The sequence below is a fragment of the Lissotriton vulgaris genome, chromosome 4_1, assembly GCF_964263255.1.
Source record: "Lissotriton vulgaris chromosome 4_1, aLisVul1.2, whole genome shotgun sequence".
Taxonomy (NCBI): Eukaryota; Metazoa; Chordata; class Amphibia; order Caudata; family Salamandridae; genus Lissotriton; species Lissotriton vulgaris.
Window position 1 is genome coordinate 1,904,639,445 of NC_141691.1, and position 25,704 is coordinate 1,904,665,148.

General features: G+C 48.7%; 1 protein-coding gene across 1 annotated transcript in view; it reads right to left on the reverse strand.

Annotated features, from left to right (window-relative positions):
* The window catches only part of DNAAF11 (dynein axonemal assembly factor 11), a 175,901-nt gene that overhangs the window by 63,948 nt on the left and 86,249 nt on the right, over window positions 1-25,704 (reverse strand). Inside the window, exon 9 of the mRNA XM_086918090.1 lies at window positions 131-200. Within this exon, the coding sequence (XP_086774216.1) occupies window positions 131-200 (70 nt within the window). The remainder of the gene's footprint in view (window positions 1-130; window positions 201-25,704) is intronic.

The window sequence follows — 25,704 nt, forward strand, 5'->3', positions numbered from 1 at the left end:
ATTCCAAACCTGTGTATCTGACAATCTTTAAAACATTAAAAACATTTAGAGATTCATAACAATGTGTCAGCAAAATGCTGCAATGCTTAGATTTTCAATAACACAAAATTGTATGACAAATAATACCTACCTTACCCTTCACCATTAGACGTACATATGTTGCTTGTATGTCAATGTCAACTAGCGAGGTATCCAGGTATCTTAGGAAAAAATACCAATAATGATTTTTAAGATGTGAAAAATACCTCCTTATGTTTTCAGTTGGAGATATCTTTAGCTTCATCAGTATTTGATATATCATATGTTTGTACCATGCATCCCTCCCAGCACTTCCAATAAGTAAAGGCTGGCACTGGCCCAAGCCACTAGAGATGAGATAAAGGCACTATTAAGGATTCTTTCTGGTGCCTTTGGTGTGCAATGAACCATACTATCACATGATGATCACTGATTCAGTATGAAAGCTTGAGACTAAGCACCTACATAGAATGTGTCATGGGATATTTTGTTTCATCATTTTAACAACTGTTGATTTATTATGGCATGGTACATTGGTATTCCGTCCAAAGTCTATAGATGGTGTCAAATTGCTGCTGAAATTATTCATATGTTGTGAATTTGCACATTTTTGTTGCGGCCAGAAATAGATGTTTAAAAAGGTCTACTAAATGAAGGGGTAAATTCACATAACACATTTTAATGACTGAGGGAGCAAATACTGTTTGTGTTAGATAGGTTTGAGATTATTGTAATGGACACGCTAATTAAATATAGATGCAATTAAGTGACTCAAAATTGAAAGATATGATTCATGACACTGAAAAATGCTAACACGCAATCTGAAAATACTTTATCATGGAATAGAAACCTAAGGTTAATATGAATCACAAGGATAGAGCTGATCGATCTCAGATGAAATGTTTTAAACCTTCCATTTGATGCTCTATATGTACGAGGCTAGAGACTGTTTTCTTTTTACAAACTGTTTTCTTTTTACAACTTGTCAGCTTTCAGTCCAATCTTAGCACAACCACAAAATCTTTCTTGAATAATGTTAATGTTTTTGCCCATCGAGGGCTGCAACCAACGTGAGTAACATAGCATTCCCTGTGTGGGTTAATGCTTTTTTTTTTTACTTTTCTTTTTATCAAAACCAGTGGTACCTATGAGGGAAGTGTGGCCTTTGACTTCCATGGCAATAGTTCTAAAAATTCCTTTGCTAATGAAAACCTAATAGAATAAATTAAAGAAACGCTTCCTAGCATGCGATTAAATATGCACGAGGATCATAAAAGACTGTTTCGGATAAGTGTTGCCAACAGAGAAAGAATGCGCAGATCAACAGTCCCTGTCACTATGTATGGTCCACTATAAATAACATTACGTTAATTAGGTTAGACAAGTGCAGAAAAGCGAACTATTATGAGCAAGTAAGCTGCGGGGTATATTTCAAACTTAGTACTGTAGATAATAAATAACAATCCAGCATTAAATACCTACAAAAAGAGGAGGAGCTACACAGCAACCAAGATGGCCGCATAGGCTCCCGGCACCGCCGACCCCCGCCTGCCGCTTGATGATCCTGCCAGATATCCTGATTTTACGCCCAACCCCCGTGTGGATGAACTGTTGCTGAATCTGACGGTGCGGTCCCGAGAATTTTATCGCCCAGATTGACAGAGTTGTGTCGTGTTTAAGATCTCGGCCTAATCCAGCTGCTGAGCCGGGGCCTCGAGTACTTGCCCAGCCGGGTTGCAGTTGAATAACATCGGCCGTGGGACTCAGATAGGGTCAGGTCTCTTACAGTGGAGGTTATCCTGTCCGTTTTTGGTGGCGAGTGTCTGGTCTGTTTTATACTGACGGAGTGGTGATAGGCTTCGTCTGTGGCTGGGGGGGTGGGGAGTCCCCGTCCCCGGCGACCCGGTTGCCACATCGCGGGAGTGCTGGGCCGGGGCCCTCGCTCACGGTCGTTTACTGCTGACCGATAATGCACCCGCCATTGCCGTCCGCTCCGCTCTTGCCTCTTCTCCCGTAGAGACCCGGCTCTCTGAGGAGCCCGCCCATGCTTGGAACCGAGTGAGTGGAGGCAGACCGGACGATCTGTGAGCCGTCCTTAAAGATCATAATGGCCGCCATCGGGGCACTTCAATTGCATCTGTAGACCATTGTCCATAAAATGATCGCTGGTGACATCGAAACTGGGTGACCGAGTCTGGGCTCTGTTCTATTGCATGACTCTCAACTAACTGATTCTCCCATGATGCCCGTAGTAAAGGAGGATGGAGACCCCGTGTTCGATAAAGTTTTGACGCCATTGACCTGTTTGCAGAATACTTGCGGAATTGTTTCTCTGGGGGTATCGCTGCATTCACCATCGCAGCAGACTATTGTGGAGCTACCTGGTTCTTCACACCTTGAGACTACGACTAGCAAAAACCGAATGTCTCTACTGTCCCTTCCCGCCCTTGTGGTTCTTTTACATCTACTGAGGAAAGGATATCTGGACTGCATGTCGGTGGGGGAGATCTTACCGGTGGCGGATGCTTGCAGAGACTCAATGTGTCCGATTGGTCTCATATTAATCTTAATTGAACTTCCTACGAACTTTGATTCTCCGGGGGCGGTGATGGTGTTACCGGACAGAGTCCGCATGAAAGATCGGAGGGGTCAAGGATGAGACTGTCGGTCTGGGTCTGATTTCGGGGCTTTAGAGGACTAGGGATTCGCTAACGTAATGCTTGCGGGAAGTCGGGCGGTCTTCAACGTCTCCCCTGTCTGGCTCTGTCTATAATATTTTTGAGTACTTGGTGGTCTTTGGACAGGGGTTGTTCGTTTCAGGCGGGGGGAAAGGTGTCCGGGAATTTGTATGACATTCTCCTCCTCCATTCTCCTTCTTTTACTTTTTGTAGTTTAGTTAGTTGGGGCGACAGGCACGCTGCTAGTTGGGGTTAGGCGAAAGCCACATGCAGGGGTGCAGGGTGGGGGGATGGGTCTATAGTTTTGTTAGTTAATTTAGTCTTTATGGTTTCTTTATCTCACGCTTTCCTTTCGCTCTCTTTTCATAACTTTGTGGTATTATCCTGATCTCGTATGTATTCCAGTATCTGGTGACCGCACTTCTTTTTCTATCCTGGCGTCAATGGGTGGGCGGGGCCTGGGTGCGGGCGACTGCGTTGGGTTATAGATTGCTTTGTCGTACATCCTGTTTTGCGCTTGCTATCGCAGGCGTCTCGGTTGTTCCCTTTCAATTGATCTGTGATTATTCTATTTTTGTACCTGCTCACTTTATCATAGTGTTTGAATGTATGGCACCAGATAGGTCTGTCTCTTTTTCCTTGCCTTTTAGATCGGGGGGTGGTTAAACATAAAATGAAACCTTCGTCTTATCCTGTAACGTGTTGTGAGTTCAATATAATGTAGATCCTGATTCGCTGCCGGATCCCAGGGTTGTCGGCTGAAGAGCTGTGTCATTTGATAATATAGTGGGTCTTATTCTTGTGTTGCGGCCGGCCCCTGCGATTGTTGGCCTGTGCATGTAATTTTATTGAACTGTACAATAAAGGTTTAAAAAAAATAATAACTACAAAAAATGTGACAGCAATGTCCATAAAGCAACTTTAAAAATCAAAGTAAGAAAAAAAAGCAGCACTGCCTTATATGATTATGGCTTACATAGGGGTCATTAGGATGGCAGACGGACTGGAGTCGGTCCGCCATCCTGATGTAAACCGGGACCGTCCGCCATGCATGGGGCAGTCCCACACACCCAATCATGATGCGGCCACCACCATGGAGGTCGGATCTTGATTTTTAACATTGTGGCGGGTGCTGCTGACAACAGCACCCGCCACAATGATAAAACAGCATGTTGTGAATTTCACAGCATTACGTGGCAGGCATCATGCGGTGCCTGCCATATTGTACTGTGAAATGAAGGGGGGGAACATGGGTACCCCCAAGTGCATCCTCATCTCCCCACAACACAAGGGAGGCCCGCAACGGGCCCCCCGCCACCAATCCGCACCAGCCTTTCCATTGCGGCATCTCTGCCACGGAAAGGCCTGCTATGGCCAGCAGCCTTATTTGGTGGACGGTGCCTGGTAGGCACAGCCACCATTCAGGGCTATCTGATCTGTCCGCCAGGCAATCTGTTGGACCAAGTGTGATTCCCTCCGCCATCATAATCTGGCAGGGGCAAATCGCGGAACGATTGCGGAAGTACCGCCACTGCATGGCTGGCGAATACGGGCCTTCCGCAATCGTAATCGGGCCCATAGTTAGGAATGCAGTCGGCTTTACATTATATATGGGTGGCGAATTAGGACACATTCAAATAAACAATACACTGCACCAAGGTCTTACTGACATTCTCCTTCCTCACGCATATTTAATCGCGAGCTAGGAAGCATTTATTTATTTATACGATTTGTTTTATAAGTCCATTGTAAAGTGGTACTACATGTACCCATGGTATGAAAATTAAATGCTACAAGTGGGCCTGCAGCACTTGTTGTGCCACCCACTTAAGTAGCCTTTCAAGCTTGTCTCAGGCCTGCCATTGCAACTGGTGTGTACAGTTTTAAGTTGCTATTTCAAACTGGCAAAAAAAACCTTTTGCCATTGTCAAACCTGCCCTTTTAATAGATGCAAGGTAGGCCGTAAAAAGCCCACAGGGCAGGGTGCAATGTATTTTAATGATATGACATGTCATTTTTAGTTTTACATTATCTGGTAGCGAAGAACTCTTAAATTCTTTTTTCAGAAATGTAAGGTCCGCTTCTACCATCCGATAACATTGGATTTAACGTATTTCATTTATTAAGCTCTAACTTCCTAATGGGAACAGGTAAACAGATCATGTTTGGTGTCTTTTGAACTATATATAAAAATCCTCTTTTACAGTAAAGTCAGATTTTGAACAACAGTTTTGAAAATGCCACGTTTAGAAAGTTGGTATTAACCTGCCCTAGGCAGTTAGTGCCTGCAGCCCATCTTTGGGTCACATGCCTGGGTGTAGTTGACAGTTGTTTTTTTGTATTGTTCCCAGACAGCCACACACAATAGAGATCTTAGGTGTGCCTGGGTAGGCCTTCACTGGCAGGATGGGTGGGCGTAGTCAGGAACAGGCCCTCTTACACTTACATAGTCTGTGTCCTGCCTTCACACAAAGGATTGCATACCCCCGAGTTAGTCTGGAGCCAGGACAGGGGAGGCAGTATACTTATGCACTTCAAAGGAAATCCTCTAGAAATTTCTCCTACTTCAAAGAAGGCACCAGGTATATACATTGGACATCAGACACTAACCCTTCAGTACACTGCCAGGACTGCTGTGCTGCTGAAAGGACTGCTGCTCTGCTGGCCTGCTGACCCGAAGGACTGCTGCCCTGCTGTGGGGACCTGTTGCCCTCTTACCTGGGTGAAAAGGACTGGACCTGGACCCAGGACCACAGGAGTGACTCTTGTAACCAGCACCTGGATTCGGCAACGGCAAGTCCTACCCTGCCAAGTGGTGCCACCCCAGTCCTGAACCCTTGGAAGTGGGACTGAAGCTCCTCTGCCACCCCATCTGTGGGCCTAGCATTACAAATGCTTCTCCTCTTCTGGGCGGCGCAATCCAGAGCAGAACAGAAGCATCCCCTCTGTTGCGTGTACTTTCCGGCGCAAGGACTTTGCATCACTGCCGCAGCCTCATCAGAATCACCGCTGAGTAACGCATTCCCAATGCAGGCCCTTGCATAGCTAGCCCCTAGTCCATGGCATCGTTGACAATGCACGACCCCATATCATGAGTCCGGCAGCTTCTTTGGAACCTCAATGCAGGATTTTGCATCACAAGCCCCCTCGTTGATGGCCTTGTCAACAGCAATGCATGACCTCACTTTGCAGCCTCGCAGCTCCTGGAACAGATGCTGTGACACATCATCAGGCAAATGATTATTCAGGCCTTCATCCTGTCAAGACTGGACTATGGCAATGCACTTTATTTAGGAGTAAATAAGACCGAAACCCTGAGACTACAGCGAGTTCCAAGCGCTGCGGCTAGAACCCTTCTGGGCCTCCCTAGAACCTGCCCCAGCTCCAGGGCAACTTGTCAGCTACATTGGCTGCCGTTGCCAGTTGAGTTGAATTTAAGGTCCTTAGTACTGCGCTCAAAATTCTGGAATCCTCCTCTCCTGGCATTTTGTCAAACTTGCTCTCATTCTATTCTCCCTCGTTCCAACTTCGCTTGATGGGACAACGTTTGGAGACTGTGCCTCGAATGAGGAGGGGGAGATCGGGGGTGCGCTCCTTCCGTTTACTGGCTGCCAAGCTCTGGAATGCTTTGCCATTGTCCACTCGTGCCAATAATAATTATCTGGCCTTCCGTAAGGCCATCAGAACACATCTTTACCCTTCACTCTAGTGCCTCCTTCTGGTTTCCACGCTCCATGTTCTGCTTCAGTGCTGGGATGCCTCTTTGCTGAGGCAGCTGTGCGCTTTACAAAACGTGCTAACATAACATAAAATCTCCGACCCAGACCTTGCATTTCCTTAGCTTTGTGATGCATCCTTGACTAGGGACCTCGCAATGCTCCACAACCAGGATTTATGGTACTCTTGTTCAGCAAGCCTAACAGGGTCGCTGCAGCCAGGCCGTGATCCATTGATGTTGGGCTGAACTTGTGACTTTGTCGTGGTCTAGTGCGACCAGATATCCACAATTGGCACTCTGTGCTTTTTCGCACTATTTTCACTGACATTTTTAAACCTGCATATCTCTGTGTCTACTAATTGGATTTCTGTTTTCCTGGTCTTGTTTTATTCATTAAGCATTACTCTATGTGTGGATTTGTCTTGTGTTGTGTTTTCACATTAGTACTGTTGAAGTGTTGCACAAATACTTTACACATTGCCTCTAAGTTACGCCTGACTGCTCTGTACCAAGTTACCAGAGGGTTGGGCACATGTTAATTTGGAGCTTGCTTGTGACTACACCCTCACAAGGATTTTGGTTGCCGCGTGAGTATGGTTTCAACCCCCTAACCCAGTAATCCAATTTTTTACAGTGGTCTGCTTCCAAACTTTTTGCCGAACTTTTGTTTGTGGGGTTTGGGACTCTGTGCACTTTACCACTGCTAATCAGTGCAAATGTGCTTGCTCCCTTAAACATAGTGAAATTGGCTTACCTGATTGTCATATAATTACTTATAATTCAATTGAAGAGTGGTATACCATATACCCAGGGCCTGTAAATTAAATGCTACTAGTGAACTTGCGGCCCTCATTGTGCCGCCCACTTACATAGCCCCTTAAAACATGTACCATGAGTGCCAGTCCTGTATAGTGATATTAAATTGTTGTAGTAACATATTAGTGCGAACTTATTAGAAATGGTAAGTAGTGATCGGTGCAACTACACAAGGGGGCCGGGTTAGAGGGGTAGCTCTTCTAGCTAAAGGTGCAGGGATAAAATTTAACAGAACACAATCTGATAAATTTGGCAGATGGGTTATTACAGAATTTCAGACAGGGCAATCTTCAACGATGACCATCTGCTCAATTTACGGAAATAATAACGATGACCCTTCGGTAATCAATTATTTATCTAATGAGCTTACCAATTGGCCGCTACCAGTCATAATATGTGGTGATTTCAATATAAATCTTCCACATAACTGGTCAACTAAAGACGATTGGCAATATCGGGCCGAAAACCAAGGATCTTTAGAGCTATTAAGCAGTTATGTATCACTCATGGGTTGGTAGATGGGTGGCAGATTTCGAATCATAATCCTAATGATCCTGGCTATACTTTTTATTCTAACCCTCACCCGACACATGCCCGGCTGGATTATTTTTTAATCTCCAACTCATTAAAATCGTTATTTAAACTAGAAAAGCTACCTCGTGTCCTCTTAGATCATAACCCCCTGGTATGTACAGTTGATACAGCTTCTTTAGCCCAGAAACAACAAGGTTGGACATTTGATAGATCTTTGCTACTTGAGAACGAATACTGCAATCACATGAGAAGCTGGATTCTTGAATTCCTAGCAATAAATAAAGGAAGCACAACGGTAAACTTTGTATGGGATGCCCTAAAAGCAGGAATTAGGGGAGAAACTATACAATATTCCTCTAGGATTAACAAACGTGCTAGAGAATCTCTAAGACAGTTACAGGACGAATTAAAGAGGGTGGAAGAAGATCTTATAAGGGTGACAAATGGTCCCTCCAATATAGAGGAAATAGATAATATCCAGCAACAGGTTGCAATAGCCAGAGCATCAATCACAAATGAATACAGCATTAGGGCAGTAAAAAAAGCTACAGCCCATCGCAAAATAATGTATGAAGTTAGCGAAACAATGGGGCAGCAGCTAGCTATACAGATGAGACAGCAGACCGCACAGAATGTCATACTCGAGATCGATGACCCGACAGAAGGTAGGGTAACTGACTCAGGGAAGATCAGAGAAGCATTCTGGCGCTTTTACAGTGCACTGTATACAGAGGAGGGAGAAATAGACCAAGACATGACTACCGAATATTAAGAAGCAGATACCTGTAAGCAATTAAACGTAGAAGACCAGGAAAGTCTAGAAGAGCCCCCCACTCTTGATGAAATAATAAAAACAGTGAAGGATTTCTCCCGTGGGAAGGCAGCGGGACTAGAAGCTATCCCATTAGAATTTTATATAGCATTTCTGGACCCACTTCAAGAAATATTGTTAGATCTATGCCTACATGTATTTAGAGGAGGACAGCCTCCAAATTCATGATCCAGGGCAAAAATTGTGATATTCCCGAAAAAAAACAAGCCCCCGGACCAGATGGGCTCCTATCGCCCTATTACTCTAATAAATGCTGATTCAAAAATTTATTCCAAACTACTGGCTAATCGTATTTCAACAATTATTCATTTTTTTTTTTTTTTTTTTTAAATATATTTTTATTGCAGGAATTAATACAAGTTACTTGCTGACATCCAATTGCGAAAACAGTGTCAATAGTAGTAAAGGGGACCACTTCAGGAAGTAATTTGGTTACACAGCCTGTTGGCCCACATCCCGGAGGCTGGGCGGCGCTACCTAATGTCCCACACAGAATGCTCTGGTCGTCACGTGATGTCAGCCAGGAGTAATGTAAGTCGTCATCTGCTTTTCAAAATAACTAAAATAAAACTCCCCCCCCCCCCGCAGTCTAACCCCCCCCGGAAGGCCCGAGCTAAATAAACAATAACGTTACCGTCCTAATGAAAGTGAAGGAGCAGCGCCTAGCCCTCCTGCCTCCTCCCACCCCCTCCCCACCCACCCCGCCGTTGGTGTGTTAAGCATATGTCTAGAGCTAGCTCTAGGGAACAAATCCTATCAGGAAGGAGAACACGTCGGAAGAAGGTCAGTGGGCTGGATTGTGTGCATCATCATCGCTATCTGAGTCACTGGAAGTGAGGTAATCTCGCAGGGCCTGCACTAGGGTTTCCCATTCCTGCGCCGCCTCCAACATCTTCTCGTTGCGTTGCCGCGCTGCTAATTGGTACCTAAGGGTGCTTTCTCCAGCTGCCCATTTCAAGAATTCGTTGCGCCATTTAGTGCCCGTTGGACCAACTCGTGCCTTCCAGTGTCTAGTGATCTCACGTTTTGCCAGCAGTAGGCCCAGGTCAATGAATTTACTCGAGAGCTTGTTCTTGGGAGTATGGGGGAACCAGTGCAGCACTCCAACCGCGGCATCCATTGTCAGGTCCCTCCCGGTCACCTCTTTTAGAATATCCCCTATCGCACCCCAGTAAGAGGACAGCGCCGGACAAGACCATAGCATATGTATTAAAGTTGCTGCCGGCGTTCGGCATCTGGGGCAAACCGCCGAGTCCGAGGCAAAATATTTCCGAATTTTCTCTGGGGTCAGGTAGGCCCGGTGTAATATATAATAGTGGACCAGTTGAAACCGGGCGTGACGAGTGCCCTTCCACGCATGGCGCACCAGCTGGGCCCATGTAGTCTCCGGTATATCCCTTCCAATATCAACTTCCCATCTGGTTCTGAGGGCCTCCAGGGGGGGGAGCCCTGCATTAATCAATCTGGAATAGAGGCATGTTACCGTCTTGACTGTCCCAGCCGACATCATGACGTACTGGCAGGCCTCCGACGTAGGGGGTTCCTCCTGTCCGGTCCGCCAGTGCGCCTGAACCGCCCTCACCACTGCCGCATGTAGAAGGAAATCGCCGCGAGGAACATCAAAACGCTCCAGTATCGACTGGAATGGCAACAAGACACCTTCCTCGTATAGATCACCTACCATCTGCAGCCCTGCATCTTCCCAGATCCTCAACCGGGACCAATCACCACCGTGCGGTAGGGCACTCCGGAGCATAGGGGCGCCTCAGCTGCACATGAGCATGTACTCGGTTCCAGCAGGACCGAATGGCCCATTCCTCATGTGTGAGGTCTCTCAAGGTCAGCCGTTGCCGTAAAGCGATATAGGACAAGACGTGCCTAGGCATGCCGCGCCCTCTCTCATCCTCCGGTCCCCGGAATTCCCGCGCAATGTCTTGAGTGTAAGTCTGCAGTTGGGCGGCTAGATAATAGTTCTCAAGGTCCGGCTCCGCTAACCCCCCTCCGATTTAGGTCTCATTAGGGTCCTAAGTGCCACCCTGCGGCGGCCCGACCCCCAGAGAAATGATACTAGCATGGAATTCAAGTTCCGGAATGTAGCCGGGGGGATCCAGAGCGGGAGCGTCCTAAAGTAATATAATAGCCGTGGGAGCGCTACCATTTTTAGCAACGCGATACGACCGGCCACTGACAGCGGCAAGGTGGCCCAAAAGCTCATGGAGCCTCTCAGCGCTCGGATGCAGCGAGCAATATTACCGTCTAAGACATCCGCCTGGTCGTGGTACACATAAACCCCAAAATATTTTAGGCAGCACGGTTCCCATCTGATCTCTCTGGCGGTGGCAGGTTGGGGCTCACCGTGTCGGACCGGGAACAGACAAGTTTTTGCCCAGTTCACCTTCAAGCCTGAGAGTTCTCCGAAGGTGGTGAGCGCCGCGTCAGCTCCGGTCAGGGCAGCTTCGGCATCCTCTAGGAACAGCAATAAGTCATCGGCATAGAGGGAAATAAATTGTTGCCCCGAAATGGTCTGCAGTCCCCCAAAATGGGCTCCGGTGCGGATCGATAGCGCCTGAGGCTCCACCGCAAGGGCGAAGAGCAGGGGAGACAGGGAACACCCTTGTCTCGTGCCCCGGGACACCGAATACTGCCGGGAGATCAGTGGGCCTGACCACACCCTGGCCGTTGCCGAGGCGTACAAGACCGCTGTCCACCGCAGGAACCCCTCCCCCACACCAAAACGCGTCAAGACTCTGTGGAGGTATGCCCACTCCAGGCTATCAAAGGCCTTTTCCAGGTCAACTGATAAGACCAAGGGGCAAGGTGCTCCTTCGTGGGCCTCCCCTAGTATTCGAAATAGGAGCCGGATGTTCATTACCGTATTGCGTCTGGGAATAAAACCCGCCTGATCAACATGGATCAGGGAGCTCATGTGGCCCAGCAGCCTTGATGCCAAAATGCTACTCAGGATCTTATAGTCGACCGTGAGCATCGATAACGGTCGGTAAGAGGTCGGCTCCTTACCCTCCTTGCCCGGTTTGAGGAGCGGGACCACCAGCGCCTCGCACATCGACTTCGGCAGGTGCCCCAAGCGTTTCGCCTCCCGATACACCACTAGCAATTTAGGGGCTAGGAGGTCCATGTATGTGGAGTAAAACTCCACCGGAAGTCCGTCCAGTCCCGGCGTTTTATTCCTAGCCATCCTTTTAATGGCTCCTCGGATTTCCCCTAGCTCTACATCCCTCCCCAAGTCCTTCGCCTGTTCCGGCTCCAAAGTGGGGATCGGGAGCAACTGCAAGTAATCATCAATGGGGGTGGTGTCCTGCGACATCTTACTACGGTAGAGTTCCTCATAATAGCGCAGGTAACAGTCTAGGATCTCGGGTTGGGTATATACCTCACCGCCCTCCTCAGTGCGCATGGCCATCGTGGGGGTGGTGCGTCTCAAGGGATTGGCCAGCCACGCCAGGAGCGCCCCCGACCGATCTCCCTCCGCCAATGATCTAGTTAAGTAGATCCTATAATCGAAGCTCCGAAGTCTTTCGACTTCAACTGCCACTGCCTCTCTCGCCGCCAGTGTTTGCTCCTGTAGCTCCGGATTTCCGGGACGGCGAAGTTCTATCTCACGGAGTTTCCGGTCCGCTTCAGCTAGCTCGTCCAAGATAACTTTACGCATCCCCACCTTCTTTGCTATACAGTAACCCCGGACCACCACCTTAAATGCGTCCCACTCCGTGGCTCTCGACCCGGCCGTACCGGCATTCGCTACAAAATATTCGGTAATTTTGTCCTCTAGCTCCGTCCTAAACACCTGATCTTCCAAAATCTTGGGTCGTAGTTTCCAAGTAGGGACAGCGGAGGTACCCGGAGACCACTGAAAGACAGCTAGCAACGGGTTGTGATCGGATAGCGTCCTGGACAGATATTCAGTCCTCACCGTCGCGGCCATCAGGTCCGCCGACCCAAGTAACCCGTCCAGCCGCACGTGTAGTTCGTGCATACCCGAGAAGTGGGAGTAGTCCCGGGCATGCGGGTGCTGCGCTCGCCACAGATCCGTCAGTCCCCACTGGGATTGCCACTCCCTCCTACCCTTGGCCACCCGTCTGACCGGGGAGTCCGGGAGGGGGGGGGGGGTGGGAACGGTTGAGATCGACATCCACCACCGAGTTAAAGTCCCCCCCAATAAGAGGGGCCCCGAAAAACAGTGGGCTAATGAGCCCGATAGCGCGGTCAGAAAGGAGAGTTGGTCCACGTTGGGCGCATAAATGCAGCAAATATTCAGGGCCCTGCCCCCCAAATTACCTGTGATGGCCACATACCGCCCCTCCGGATCCACCACCGATCTAGTCACCTGCAAAGGCACCCCGGCTCTCACCCAAATCAGTGCGCCTCTCGCATAAGCTGAGTATGTCGTGTAGTATACCTGCCCTCTCCACCTACGCTGCAACGCTAGACCCTCCTGCTTTGTGAGATGTGTTTCCTGGAGCATTGCTATCTGCACCCCCCTGCGCACCAGATAGGCATGGATCTTGTGTCGTCTGGACATAGTGTGTAAGCCCCGCACATTCCAGGTAATGCATTTTAGGTTAGATGCTTCAGCCATTGTCCTTCAAAATCACAGTTAGGCTCCCCCAGCAATGCTCAGGTTTGATCGGACCGCTTCGTAGACACACACCATTGGCAGTCATCCCCCTCAACAACAACAAAACACCCCAAGAAACCCAACTCCCACCCCACCCCCCTAGAACAGGTCCCAAATTGTGCCATCTAGTCCCCATCCAAACCATTACCCCAAGATCCCTCTCCCTCCCAACTAACCTGACGGTAGCCACCGCAGGTGTGCCTTAAGGGCTGAGTGGGGGCCGAGCGCCAGCAGGGGGCCGTCACGCACCTGCGCTACTGAGACGTAAGTGTGCCCTAATCATTTATGGCCCGAATGGGATCCAACCCCAGCATCCCCCCACATCCATGAACCAGAGCTCCTCCCAAAGATCTACTCACATACATTGTCTCGCCCTACAACCGGAGTTAGCTCACCCAGGGTTATCCTTGTCCATCCAGCAGGCCCTCCGCCGAACCCGGGGTAATCACGGGCAGAGTGACACTGTCTGTTTCCGAGTTCTCCGTGTTCTCCGTGTCCGATCGATGCCCACCTGTACCAGTCTCCGAGTCTTCCACCCCCGGCCCGCCCAGTGGGCCAGATAGGTTGGAGACCAGTTCCAGCACCCCTCGTCTCTCCGTTGCCGTTTCTACCGTTGACGGTCTGCTCGATCTGCCACGGCGATTCCGAATCCTCTTTGATCTCCGCTGAAGACCTAGCTCCGACATAGCCTGGGAAGAGGAGCCAAGACCGTCTTTGCCTGCCCGATACAACTCAAGCCAAGTGCAGACATCCTCCGGGTTATCGAAAAACTTGGTTGTGTCGTCCAGTATGATGCGGAGTTTCGCAGGAAACAACAGTGAGTACTGAATGCCCTCACTTCGGAGTTCCCGCTTAACCGCCAGGAAGGAGGTACGTTTCCGCTGGGTCTCGTAGGAGTAATCTGGGAAAATGTTCACCTGGCTGTTCTCCACCTGAAATGGGCCATTGTGCCTGGCGGCGTCGAGGAGATGATCCCTGTCCCTATAGTGTAGCAGTCTCGCCACCACTGGGCGTGTGGGGCGGCCCTGCTGTAGTGGTCTGGCCGGCACCCTATGGGCTCGCTCCAGTGTGTAGAAGGAGGATAGTCCCTCAGGGGCCACCACCGTCCAGAGCCAGTTCTCGAGGTAGGACACCATGTCGCCGTTTTCAACTTTCTCCGGAAGGCCCACCACGCGGATGTTGTTCCTTCTGTTGCGCCCTTCCGCGTCCTCCGCACGCCGTTCCAGGTCTCCGACGTGGGCCAGTACATCTTTCATAGCGGCAGCCAGAGTCTTTTGCGCAGGTTCAATCGTTCCCACCGTACTCTCCACCTCCTTAACCCTGTCCGAGAGCTTGCTGTGGTCCGCCCGGAGCAGTCCCAGACTCGTCGCCACCTGTGCGATGTCCTGTTGGAGGGCAGATCGCGTGTCCGCAATTGCCTCGAGGATTCTATCGAACTGTAGCTGTAACTGGGGGTTCCCCGGGTTCTCTGGGGTCATGCCATCGTCTTTATCGGCTGCCTCCGCGTCCGAAGTGGCCGGGGCTCCCCCCTTGGGGCCCCTCGGTTTCCCCATAAGGATCGCGGCCTCCGGCAGGGGCTACCAAGCCCGGGGGTCAGGGAGGTCCCACTCACTGCCGTCCGCAGGCCCGCTCTGAAGTCCTCCGCCGTCGATTGCCAGTTGTGCCCCTATAATAGAACGTGGGAGGGGCCTCGGGACTTTAGCCCCCTTAATGGTATGCCGTGAGCCCGGTCTCGGGAGCCACCCGGGAAGTGGGAAAACCAAGGAACAATGGCCGCCGGGAGAATGCACTGCCTCTGTGCTCGCCAATGTCACCAGCCGCCACCGCGGAAAGTGCGTGCACCCGGGCACAAGCACCACGTGGGCCGAATCACACACGATTTACCGCTCTCGGTACAAATTTCAGGCTGTGGGGCTCCCACCTTCGTACCTGCCCACCTTCTTGACCGGCTGCGCCGTGTGTAATCCAGCGCCCAAGGAAGGCGCCGCTATCAGCTCCGCCAGTCTCCGTGCTGCTTGTTGGGCTGGCGCAGGCTCGGCAGACGTTCCCTGTCCTCTCCGCCAAAGTCCCGGTGGAAACAGAGCTCCGATCTCAGCACTCCGGTGCCGGGTGAAGGAGCAATGGACAGGAGCAGTCCCGGGTCCCGTCCAGACACAGCTGTGGCTCAGACTACAGGGACGGAGCGGGCGCCATCTCGAGCACCGCTCCGTTGTTGCTGCTGCTTCCCGATCCGGAGCCACCAGCCGCTTCCCGGGTCTCCCGAAGGGTCCTCCGTGACAGGTGCACCAGCCCCGGGTAAAACACTCGAAATGGGGGAGCTGAGGTGCCCGGGGACCACTCTTATCAGGATCAAAGACGGCACCGTCTCAGAGCTGAGCGATCAGGCGACGTCCGCCATCGGCGCTCAAGCCACGCCTCATTTCAACAATTATTCATAAATTCATATCCAATATCCAACATGGCTTTATCCCCGGGAGAGAAACCACAAATCATACACGGCGGGTAATCAGCTTATTCGACAGTACTCAGATGGCAGGAGACCCGATGGCGCTAATATTACTCGATGCCGAGAAGGCTTTTGACAGGGTCTCCTGGCAATTCCTCTGGCAGGCCAAGTCCCGGGTGGGATTCAAACAGGTTTTTATACAGGCAATCCAAAAGTTATATAATAATCCACGGGCCATGGTAATGGTTAATGGCTGCCTTTCTAAAGAATTGATAATTACGAGAGGAACTAGGCAGGGATGTCCTTGTTCCCTATTGTTGTTCGCCATCTATATTGACCCGTTTATTCGTAGACTGGAAGGCAGTAGGAACATAGCCCCTATATCGACACAAGGCTACCTAACAAAGACCCTCGCTTATGCCGATGACATTGCCATCGCTACGTCCAACCCAAACTTGGTTATGCCTATTATTGAGTCAGATTCAGAAAAGGGGGTGGTGGTGCACCATCAGGTTGGCAGAAACCGGTCCCCGGAAGCTTGTCTCCTTTCCGGGGAAGAATTGGCTTGGTAGTTTGGTCTGCCCTGTTCCCATGATGCACTGGGCCAGGGACGGACTAATTTGCATATAGCCAGGTTCTGAGCTGGGATGGTGCAGTGAGCTAAATAACGGTGATGGATCAAGCCCTGATTTTTGGACTGGGTAAGAGTGGTCTGCTTAATTCAGACACTCTGTTCATCACCACCCCTTTTTCTGAATCGTTTTTGGCCACTATAGGTGTGGCAGGGTATACTCAGACATGAGTCACTTGCTCACTGCACCATCAGGATTCAAGCAAGCAGGGCCGACGACGGCTGAAATGCCAGAAACCGGTCCCCGGAAGCTTGCCTCCTTTCCGGTGAAGAATTGGCTTGGTAGTTTGGTCTGCCCTGTTCCCATGATGCACTGGGCCAGGGACGGACTAATTTGCATATAGCCAGGTACTGAGCTGGGATGGTGCAGTGAGCTAAATAACGGCGATGGATCAAGCCCTGATCTTTGGACTGGGTAAGAGTGGTCTGCTTAATTCAGACACTCTGTTCATCACCACCCCCTTTTTCTGAATCGTTTTTGGCCACTATAGGCGTGGCAGGGTATACTCAGACATGAGTCCCTTGCTCACTGCACCATCAGGATTTAAGCAAGCCGGGCCGACGATGGCTGAAATGCCAGAAACCGGTCCCCGGAAGCTTGTCTCCTTTCGGGTGTAGAATTGGCTTGGTAGTTTGGTCTGCCCTGTTCCCATGATGCACTGGGCCAGGGACGGACTAATTTGCATATAGCCAGGTTCTGAGCTGGGATGGTGCAGTGAGCTAAATAACGGTGATGGATCAAGCCCTGATCTTTGGACTGGGTAAGCGTGGTCTGCTTAATTCAGACACTCTGTTCATCACCACCCCCTTTTCTGATTCGTTTTTTGGCCACTATAGGTGTGGCAGGGTATACTCAGACATGAGTCCCTTTCTCACTGCACCATCAGGATTCAAGCAAGCCGGGCCGACGACGGCTGAAATGCCAGAAACCGGTCCCTGGAAGCTTGTCTCCTTTCCGGTGAAGAATTGGCTTGGTAGTTTGGTCTGCCCTGTTCCCATGATGCACTGGGCCAGGGACGGACTAATTTGCATATAGCCTGGTTCTGAGCTGGGATGGTGCAGTGAGCTAAATAATGGTGATGGATCAAGCCCTGATCTTTGGACTGGGTAAGAGTGGTCTGCTTAATTCAGACACTGTTCATCACCACCCCCTTTTCTGAATCGTTTTTGGCCACTATAGGTGTGGCAGGGTATACTCAGACATGAGTCCCTTGCTCACTGCACCATCAGGATTCAAGCAAGCCGGGCCGACGATGGCTGAAATGCCAGAAACCGCCCCGGAAGCTTGTCTCCTTTCCGGGTGAAGAATTGGCTTGGTAGTTTGGTCTGCCCTGTTACCATGATGCACTGGGCAAGGGACGGACTAATTTGCATATAGCCAGGTTCTGTGCTGGGATGGTGCAGTGAGCTAAATAACGGTGATGGATCAAGCCCTGATCTTTGGACTGGGTAAGAGTGGTCTGCTTAATTCAGACACTATGTTCATCACCACCCCCTTTTCTGAATCGTTTTTGGCCACTATAGGTGTGGCAGGGTATACTCAGACATGAGTCCCTTGCTCACTACACCATCAGGATTCAAGCAAGCTGGGCCGACGACGGCTGAAATGCCGGAAACCGGTCCCCGGAAGCTTGTCTCCTTTCCTGTGAAGAATTGGCTTGGTAGTTTGGTCTGCCCTGTTCCCATGATGCACTGTGCCAGGGACGGACTAATTTGCATATAGCCAGGTTCTGAGCTGGGATGGTGCAGTGAGCTAAATAACGGTGATGGATCAAGCCCTGATCTTTGGACTGGGTAAGAGTGGTCTGCTTAATTCAGACACTCTGTTCATCACCACCCCCTTTTCTGAATCGTTTTTGGCCACTATAGGTGTGGCAGGGTATACTCAGACATGAGTCCCTTGCTCACTACACCATCAGGATTCAAGCAAGCCGGCCCGACGATGGCTGAAATGCCAGAAACCGGTCCCCGGAAGCTTGTCTCCTTTCCGGTGAAGAATTGGCTTGGTAGTTTGGTCTTCCCTATTCCCATGATGCACTGGGCCAGGGACGGACTAATTTGCATATAGCCAGGTTCTGAGCTGGGATGGTGTAGTGAGCTAATTAACGGTGATGGATCAAGCCCTGATCTTTGAACTGGGTAAGAGTGGTCTGCTTAATTCAGACACTCTGTTTATCACCACCCCCTTTTCTGAATCGTTTTTGGCCACTATAGGTGTGGCAGGGTATACTCAGACATGAGTCCCTTGCTCACTGCACCATCAGGATTCAAGCAAGCCGGGCCGACGACGGCTGAAATGGCAGAAACCGGTCCCCGGAAGCTTGTCTCCTTTCCGGTGAAGTATTGGCTTGGTAGTTTGGTCTGCCCTGTTCCCATGATGCACTGGGCCAGGGACGGACTAATTTGCATATAGCCAGGTTCTGAGCTGGGATGGTGCAGTGAGCTAAATAACGGTGATGGATCAAGCCCTGATCTTTGGACTGGGTAAGAGTGGTCTGCTTAATTCAGACACTGTTCATCACCACCCCCTTTTCTGAATCGTTTTTGGCCACTATAGGTGTGGCAGGGTATACTCAGACATGAGTCCCTTGCTCACTGCACCATCAGGATTCAAGCAAGCCGGGCCGACGATGGCTGAAATGCCAGAAACCGCCCCGGAAGCTTGTCTCCTTTCCGGTGAAGAATTGGCTTGGTAGTTTGGTCTGCCCTGTTCCCATGATGCACTGGGCAAGGGACGGGCTAATTTGCATATAGCCAGGTTCTGTGCTGGGATGGTGCAGTGAGCTAAATAACGGTGATGGATCAAGCCCTGATCTTTGGACTGGGTAAGAGTGGTCTGCTTAATTCAGACACTATGTTCATCACCACCCCCTTTTCTGAATCGTTTTTGGCCACTATAGGTGTGGCAGGGTATACTCAGACATGAGTCCCTTGCTCACTGCACCATCAGGATTCAAGCAAGCTGGGCCGACGACGGCTGAAATGCCAGAAACCGGTCCCTGGAAGCTTGTCGCCCTTTCCGGTGAAGAATTGGCTTGGTAGTTTGGTCTGCCCTGTTCCCATGATGCACTGGGCCAGGGACGGACTAATTTGCATATAGCCAGGTTCTGAGCTGGGATGGTGCAGTGAGCTAATTAACAGTGATGGATCATGCCCTGATCTTTGGACTGGGTAAGAGTGGTCTGCTTAATTCAGACACTCTGTTCATCACCACCCCCTTTACTGAATCGTTTTTGGCCACTATAGGTGTGGCAGGGTATACTCAGACATGAGTCCCTTGCTCACTGCACCATCAGGATTCAAGCAAGCCGGGCCGACGACGGCTGAAATGCCAGAAACCGGTCCCCGGAAGCTTGTCTCCTTTCCGGTGAAGAATTGGCTTGGTAGTTTGGTCTGCCCTGTTCCCATGATGCACTGGGCCAGGGACGGACTAATTTGCATATAGCCAGGTTCTGAGCTGGGATGGTGCAGTGAGCTAAATAACAGTGATGGATCAAGCCCTGATCTTTGGACTGGGTAAGAGTGGTCTGCTTAATTCAGACACTCTGTTCATCACCACCCCCTTTTCTGAATTGTTTTTGGCCACTATAGGTGTGGCAGGGTATACTCAGACATGAGTCCCTTGCTCACTGCACCATCAGGATTCAAGCAAGCCGGGCCGACGATGGCTGAAATGCCAGAAACCGGTCCCCGGAAGCTTGTCTCCTTTCCGGTGAAGAATTGGCTTGGTAGTTTGGTCTGCCCTATTCCCATGATGCACTGGGGCAGGGACGGACTAATTTGCATAGAGCCAGGTTCTGAGCTGGAATGGTGTAGTGAGCTAAATAACGGTGATGGATCAAGCCCTGATCTTTGGACTGGGTAAGAGTGGTCTGCTTAATTCAGACACTCTGTTCATCACCACCCCCTTTTCTGAATCGTTTTTGGCCACAATAGGTGTGGCAGGGTATACTCAGACATGAGTCCCTTGCTCACTGCACCATCAGGATTCAAGCAAGCCGGGCCGACGATGGCTGAAATGCCAGAAACCGCCCCGGAAGCTTGTCTCCTTTCCGGTGAAGAATTGGCTTGGTAGTTTGGTCTGCCCTGTTCCCATGATGCACTGGGCCAGGGACGGACTAATTTGCATATAGCCAGGTTCTGAGCTGGGATGGTGCAGTGAGCTAAATAACAGTGATGGATCATGCCCTGATCTTTTGACTGGGTAAGAGTGGTCTGCTTAATTCAGACACTCTGTTCATCACCACACCCTTTACTGAATCGTTTTTGGCCACTATAGGTGTGGCAGGGTATACTCAGACATGAGTCCCTTGCTCACTGCACCATCAGGATTCAAGCAAGCCGGGCCGACGACGGCTGAAATGCCAGAAACCGGTCCCCGGAAGCTTGTCTCCTTTCCGGTGAAGAATTGGCTTGGTAGTTTGGTCTGCCCTGTTCCCATGATGCACTGGGCCAGGGACGGACTAATTTGCATATAGCCAGGTTCTGAGCTGGGATGGTGCAGTGAGCTAAATAACGGTGATGGATCAAGCCCTGATCTTTGGACTGGGTAAGAGTGGTCTGCTTAATTCAGACACTCTGTTCATCACCACCCCCTTTTCTGAATCGTTTTTGGCCACTATAGGTGTGGCAGGGTATACTCAGACATGAGTCCCTTGCTCACTGCACCATCAGGATTCAAGCAAGCCGGGCCGACGACGGCTGAAATGGCAGAAACCGGTCCCCGGAAGCTTGTCTCCTTTCCGGTGAAGTATTGGCTTGGTAGTTTGGTCTGCCCTGTTCCCATGATGCACTGGGCCAGGGACGGACTAATTTGCATATAGCCAGGTTCTGAGCTGGGATGGTGCAGTGAGCTAAATAACGGTGACGGATCAAGCCCTGATCTTTGGACTGGGTAAGAGTGGTCTGCTTAATTCAGACACTCTGTTCATCACCACCCCCTTTTCTGAATCGTATTATTGAGTCTGAGGCCAAAATATTCGGAAAAATCTCAGGGTATGCACTAAACCAGGGGAAACGCAGATTATTATTAATAATAACTGTGATATGACGGACTCGCGTATAACAGAATCTGCTACCTACCTAAGGGTGAACATCACATCTGACTTAGAAAAACTTGTTGACTTAAATCTGAAACCCGCATTGAATAAAATGCAGAAAGATCTCCACTGTATTAATAATTTACACCTCTCATTGATTGGAAGGGTCAACGCACTAAAAATGGTCTACTTTCCAAAGCTACTGTATATATTTAGAGCCATTAATCTTGAAATTTCAGACCGCTGGTTTAAGACAATGGAGCGTATCTTTACAAACTTTATCTGGTCATACAAACAACCCCGCCGTTCATACAAACTGCTGACGCTCCCCAAAGAAAGAGGAGGTCTAGCGCTCCCAAATCTTAAAACATACTACTGGGCAACAGTCTTGTTATATAATCAGGAACTCTTCCATCTCGAGGGGATAGAGGTAGGGGAAGTTAATGAGACCCCATCAATTCACCGGATAATACTGGGGATAACAGCACTGGCTATCTGTGGAGATATCTATTCGATAGCTATCACAAAAAAGTGAGATTAAAAACGCTTACAGGTGCGTTTAAGGTATGGAAATCTGTGAGGAAGATGGTAGGTTTAGGTCGTTTATCCTATTATACACCAACTCAAAACAATCCCTCCCTACCGGAATTCTTCAAAGATAGCTGTATTAATCGGTGGAATGCGGTTGGGATCACTCATCTGGGATGTTTTTTCTCCTTAGAGGGGCTACACTCCTTTGGAACCTTGAGGGATAAGTTTCATCTGGAATGGAAAGACTTCTTTAAGTATCTCCAGATTAGAGACTTTTTGTCAAGACATACAATGGGAGAGGGTATCATGTGTAAAATAGACATAGCCGACATTTTAAGCCACTCACAGAAAAAATTCAGATCGGGGAGATATATTCTCTATTACTGAGATATCTTACGGATGATATTAAAAAAATCACCCAGAAGTGGCAAAGTAAAATCTCAATCTCCTCTGAGGAATTTGAACACTCATATGGGTGATCTCAAACGGTCCTCATGTCTACTAAACTTCAAACCCAATTCTATAAAATATGTTTTTTTATGTATTATACCCCGGACAAAATATCCAAATGGGGTAGTGGGAGAGGTACATGTTGTTTTTGATGCAATTTACAAAATGCGGACTGTATACATATTTTTTCTTCCTGTCCCGTTTTAATTCCTCTTAAAACAAATATTGCACGTTTTCTGACTTTGATCCTCGGAATAACGATTAATCTATCAGATGAAACTGTAGTTCTGGGTGTTACAAACCCTGCTAACCACAAAGCCGGTCGCGAATGGATTTTTATCTCGATGGCCTTAATGAGAATATGTATAGCCTCGGCTTGGCTAGATCCTAATGCCCCATCATATCAACAATGGTTTGCAAGATTGTTAGCAATTTTTAATTTAGAGATGGCGATATACAAAAACAAAGGCAGGAAGAGTCAGATTAAAGGACAAAAAATCTGGTCTCCCTTAATAGAATGGTCTAAAATGTAATGATATATACAGTAGTAATCAGCTTGTTTTGCTTAAACTGCAACTCAACTTTGCAATTTCCCGAAATTGAATGTTAATGCATCAACTTAACTTGTAAATTTTCCTTTTCAGGATTGTTTTGTTTAGCTTTCAATGATTTTCAATTGGCCAATTTCTTGTTTTTCTGATCTGCTCGACCGAGGAGGGAGGGGCGGGGTCTGTGTTATCTGTTGTATTGCCTTTTTGTTGTAAAATCAAATAAAAATAATTATATAAAAAAAAAAGAAATGGTAAGTAGTGGTAAGTCTCTTGTCGGGGGATGGAACAAGAGTCATCAGGACAAAAACAGAGGCAGGAGGAACCAATTAATTAAGGTTCTCAGTGCGCTCATTCATTAATGCAATAATGTCAATGGCTGTCACAAATCTAATGACAACATGGACATTTGACTTGGCAATATAACCCTCTCGCCAAGCCCAAAACTCCTCTTTTATTGAATCTAAGTCACCCCTAAAGCAGGCCCTAGGTAGCCCATAGACTAGGGTATATCATAAGTAAAAGGTTCCACATTTACCTTTAAGTTTCACATGTTCTGGTAGTGTAATATTATAAATTTGCTTTTCATTACTGTGTGGCCTACCTCCCTTAAAGGAAAACATTGGGTTGGCTTATTACATTTAATAAATGCTAACTTTTGATTGGTAACAAGTAAACAAGTCACGGCTAGAATTCTGTGGTTGGTGCTTTGATCCATTAGGTACTATTTTTGATGCATCATTTTAAGAATTCATAACTCTGGTTCTACTGATTGGATTTTTATCATTTTGGTGTAAAATAATGTATTAAAAATTACTTTATTTTTCTAAATTGGCGTGGGATTTTTCTTGTATTGTGTTGTCACTTTATTGCTGTTTGTGTGCTGCATAAGGACTTTACACATTACCTCTAAGTTAAGCCTGAACGCTTTTGTGCTATGCTACCAGATGGTTAAGCACTGGTTAATTAAGTGACTTATCTGGTTCACCCTGACAGGGATTGTGGCTGTTGCTTGATCAGGGTTATCATCCCATTTCTGAATAACAGACCAAGGTGTGCACTTACATTTTTCTGGTTGCCAATTTTTCATTATTAATTGCCTATCTACATGCTACAAAAATAGAATTTCATTTCATTTTATTGCTTTTTGAGAAAAAGCCAATTGTATTGAAAGTGACTCAGATGACTGTTCCCTCCAAAAGAACAAGTTACTTACCTTCGGTAACGCTTTTTCTGGTAGATACAATATCTGCCTGTGGATTCCTCACCTTGTGAATATCCCCCTTGCGCCAGCAACGTTCGGAAAATTCTTCGTAGCACGCCGGCGTGGACGACGTCATAGGAGCACGGCATCGCGCACGACTCCGTCTGACGTCACCGACTCCATATAAGGCTCACGTCGGCGTGATGACGTCAGTTCCGCCCTTTTTTCCGTGCCTTCGAGGCACCCGGACGGACCAACGAGTACATATATATATATATATACACAATGTACACAGCACATGCAAATCAAAAGCAATTAAAGTGCAAAACTATACAAAATCAGATAAAACCATAAATACATTTGCACATAAAACCAGGTATAGCAGAGTGGACAACGGGGAGGCGGGTGGGTCAGTGAGGAATCCACAGGCAGATATTGTATCTACCAGAAAAAGCGTTACCGAAGGTAAGTAACTTGTTCTTCTGATAGATACATCTGCCGTGTGGATTCCTCACCTTGTGAATAGAGTCCCACAGCAGTCCCCACTCCCGGAGGAGGGTGTCCACTCTGCTACACCAGGAAATCTTGGAGAACAGAGCGCGCAAAGTGGCCGTCCCTCCTCACCTCAGCATCCAAGCAGTAGTGCTTCGCAAAAGTGTGGAGGGATGCCCAAGTCGCGGCCCTGCAAATGTCCTCCACAGGAACACCTCTAGACAATGCAGAAGTAGCAGACTTCGCTCTAGTTGAATGAGCTCTAATACCCTCAGGAGGGTCCTTACCCGCCAGAGAGTAGCAAATCTTGATGCAGAGAATAATCCATCTGGAAAGTGTGCGCTTGTGCACCGATCTGCCCTTCTTGCAGCCAGCAAAACCCACGAAGAGCTGATCGTCTATTCGATAGTCTTTAGTCCTATCAAGATAGAAACTAACCGCTCTCTTCGGGTCCAGGCGATAAAGCCTCTCCTCCTCCTTGGAAGGGTGTGGGGGAGGATAAAAGGTAGGAAGGGTAATGGATTGACCTAGGTGGAAGGGAGTAACCACCTTAGGCAGAAAAGCAGCCCTGGTCCTAAGAACCCTTCTTTCAGCATGGATGGACAAAAACGGGGGATTGGAACTAAGAGCTTGAAGCTCACTTACCCTCCTTGCCGAGGTAATTGCAACTAAGAAGACCGTCTTAAAAGAAAGAAGCCTCATTGGACACTGGTGTAAGGGTTCAAACGGCGAACCCATCAGATAGGTTAACACAAGATTCAAGTCCCAATGAGGCACAATGAAGGGAGAAGGAGGGAACCTATTAGTGAGTCCCTTCAAAAACCTCAATACCACAGGAGATTTAAAAAGAGAGGGCTGATCCGGCAAACAGAGAAATGCCGATAAGGCCGAAAGGTAACCATTGACAGTGGCAACAGCAAACCCTTGCCGAGCCAGAGAAAGAGCAAACAACAAGATATCAGATAAATGAGCCTTTAACGGGTCAACATCCCTCTCCCTACACCAAGATACAAACTTAGACCACCTATACGAATAAATGGACTTGGTGGAGTCACGCCTGGCAGAAAGTATGACATCCACCACATCGTGAGGGAGAGAGAAAGAATTCAGATTGCCCCGTTCAATCTCCAG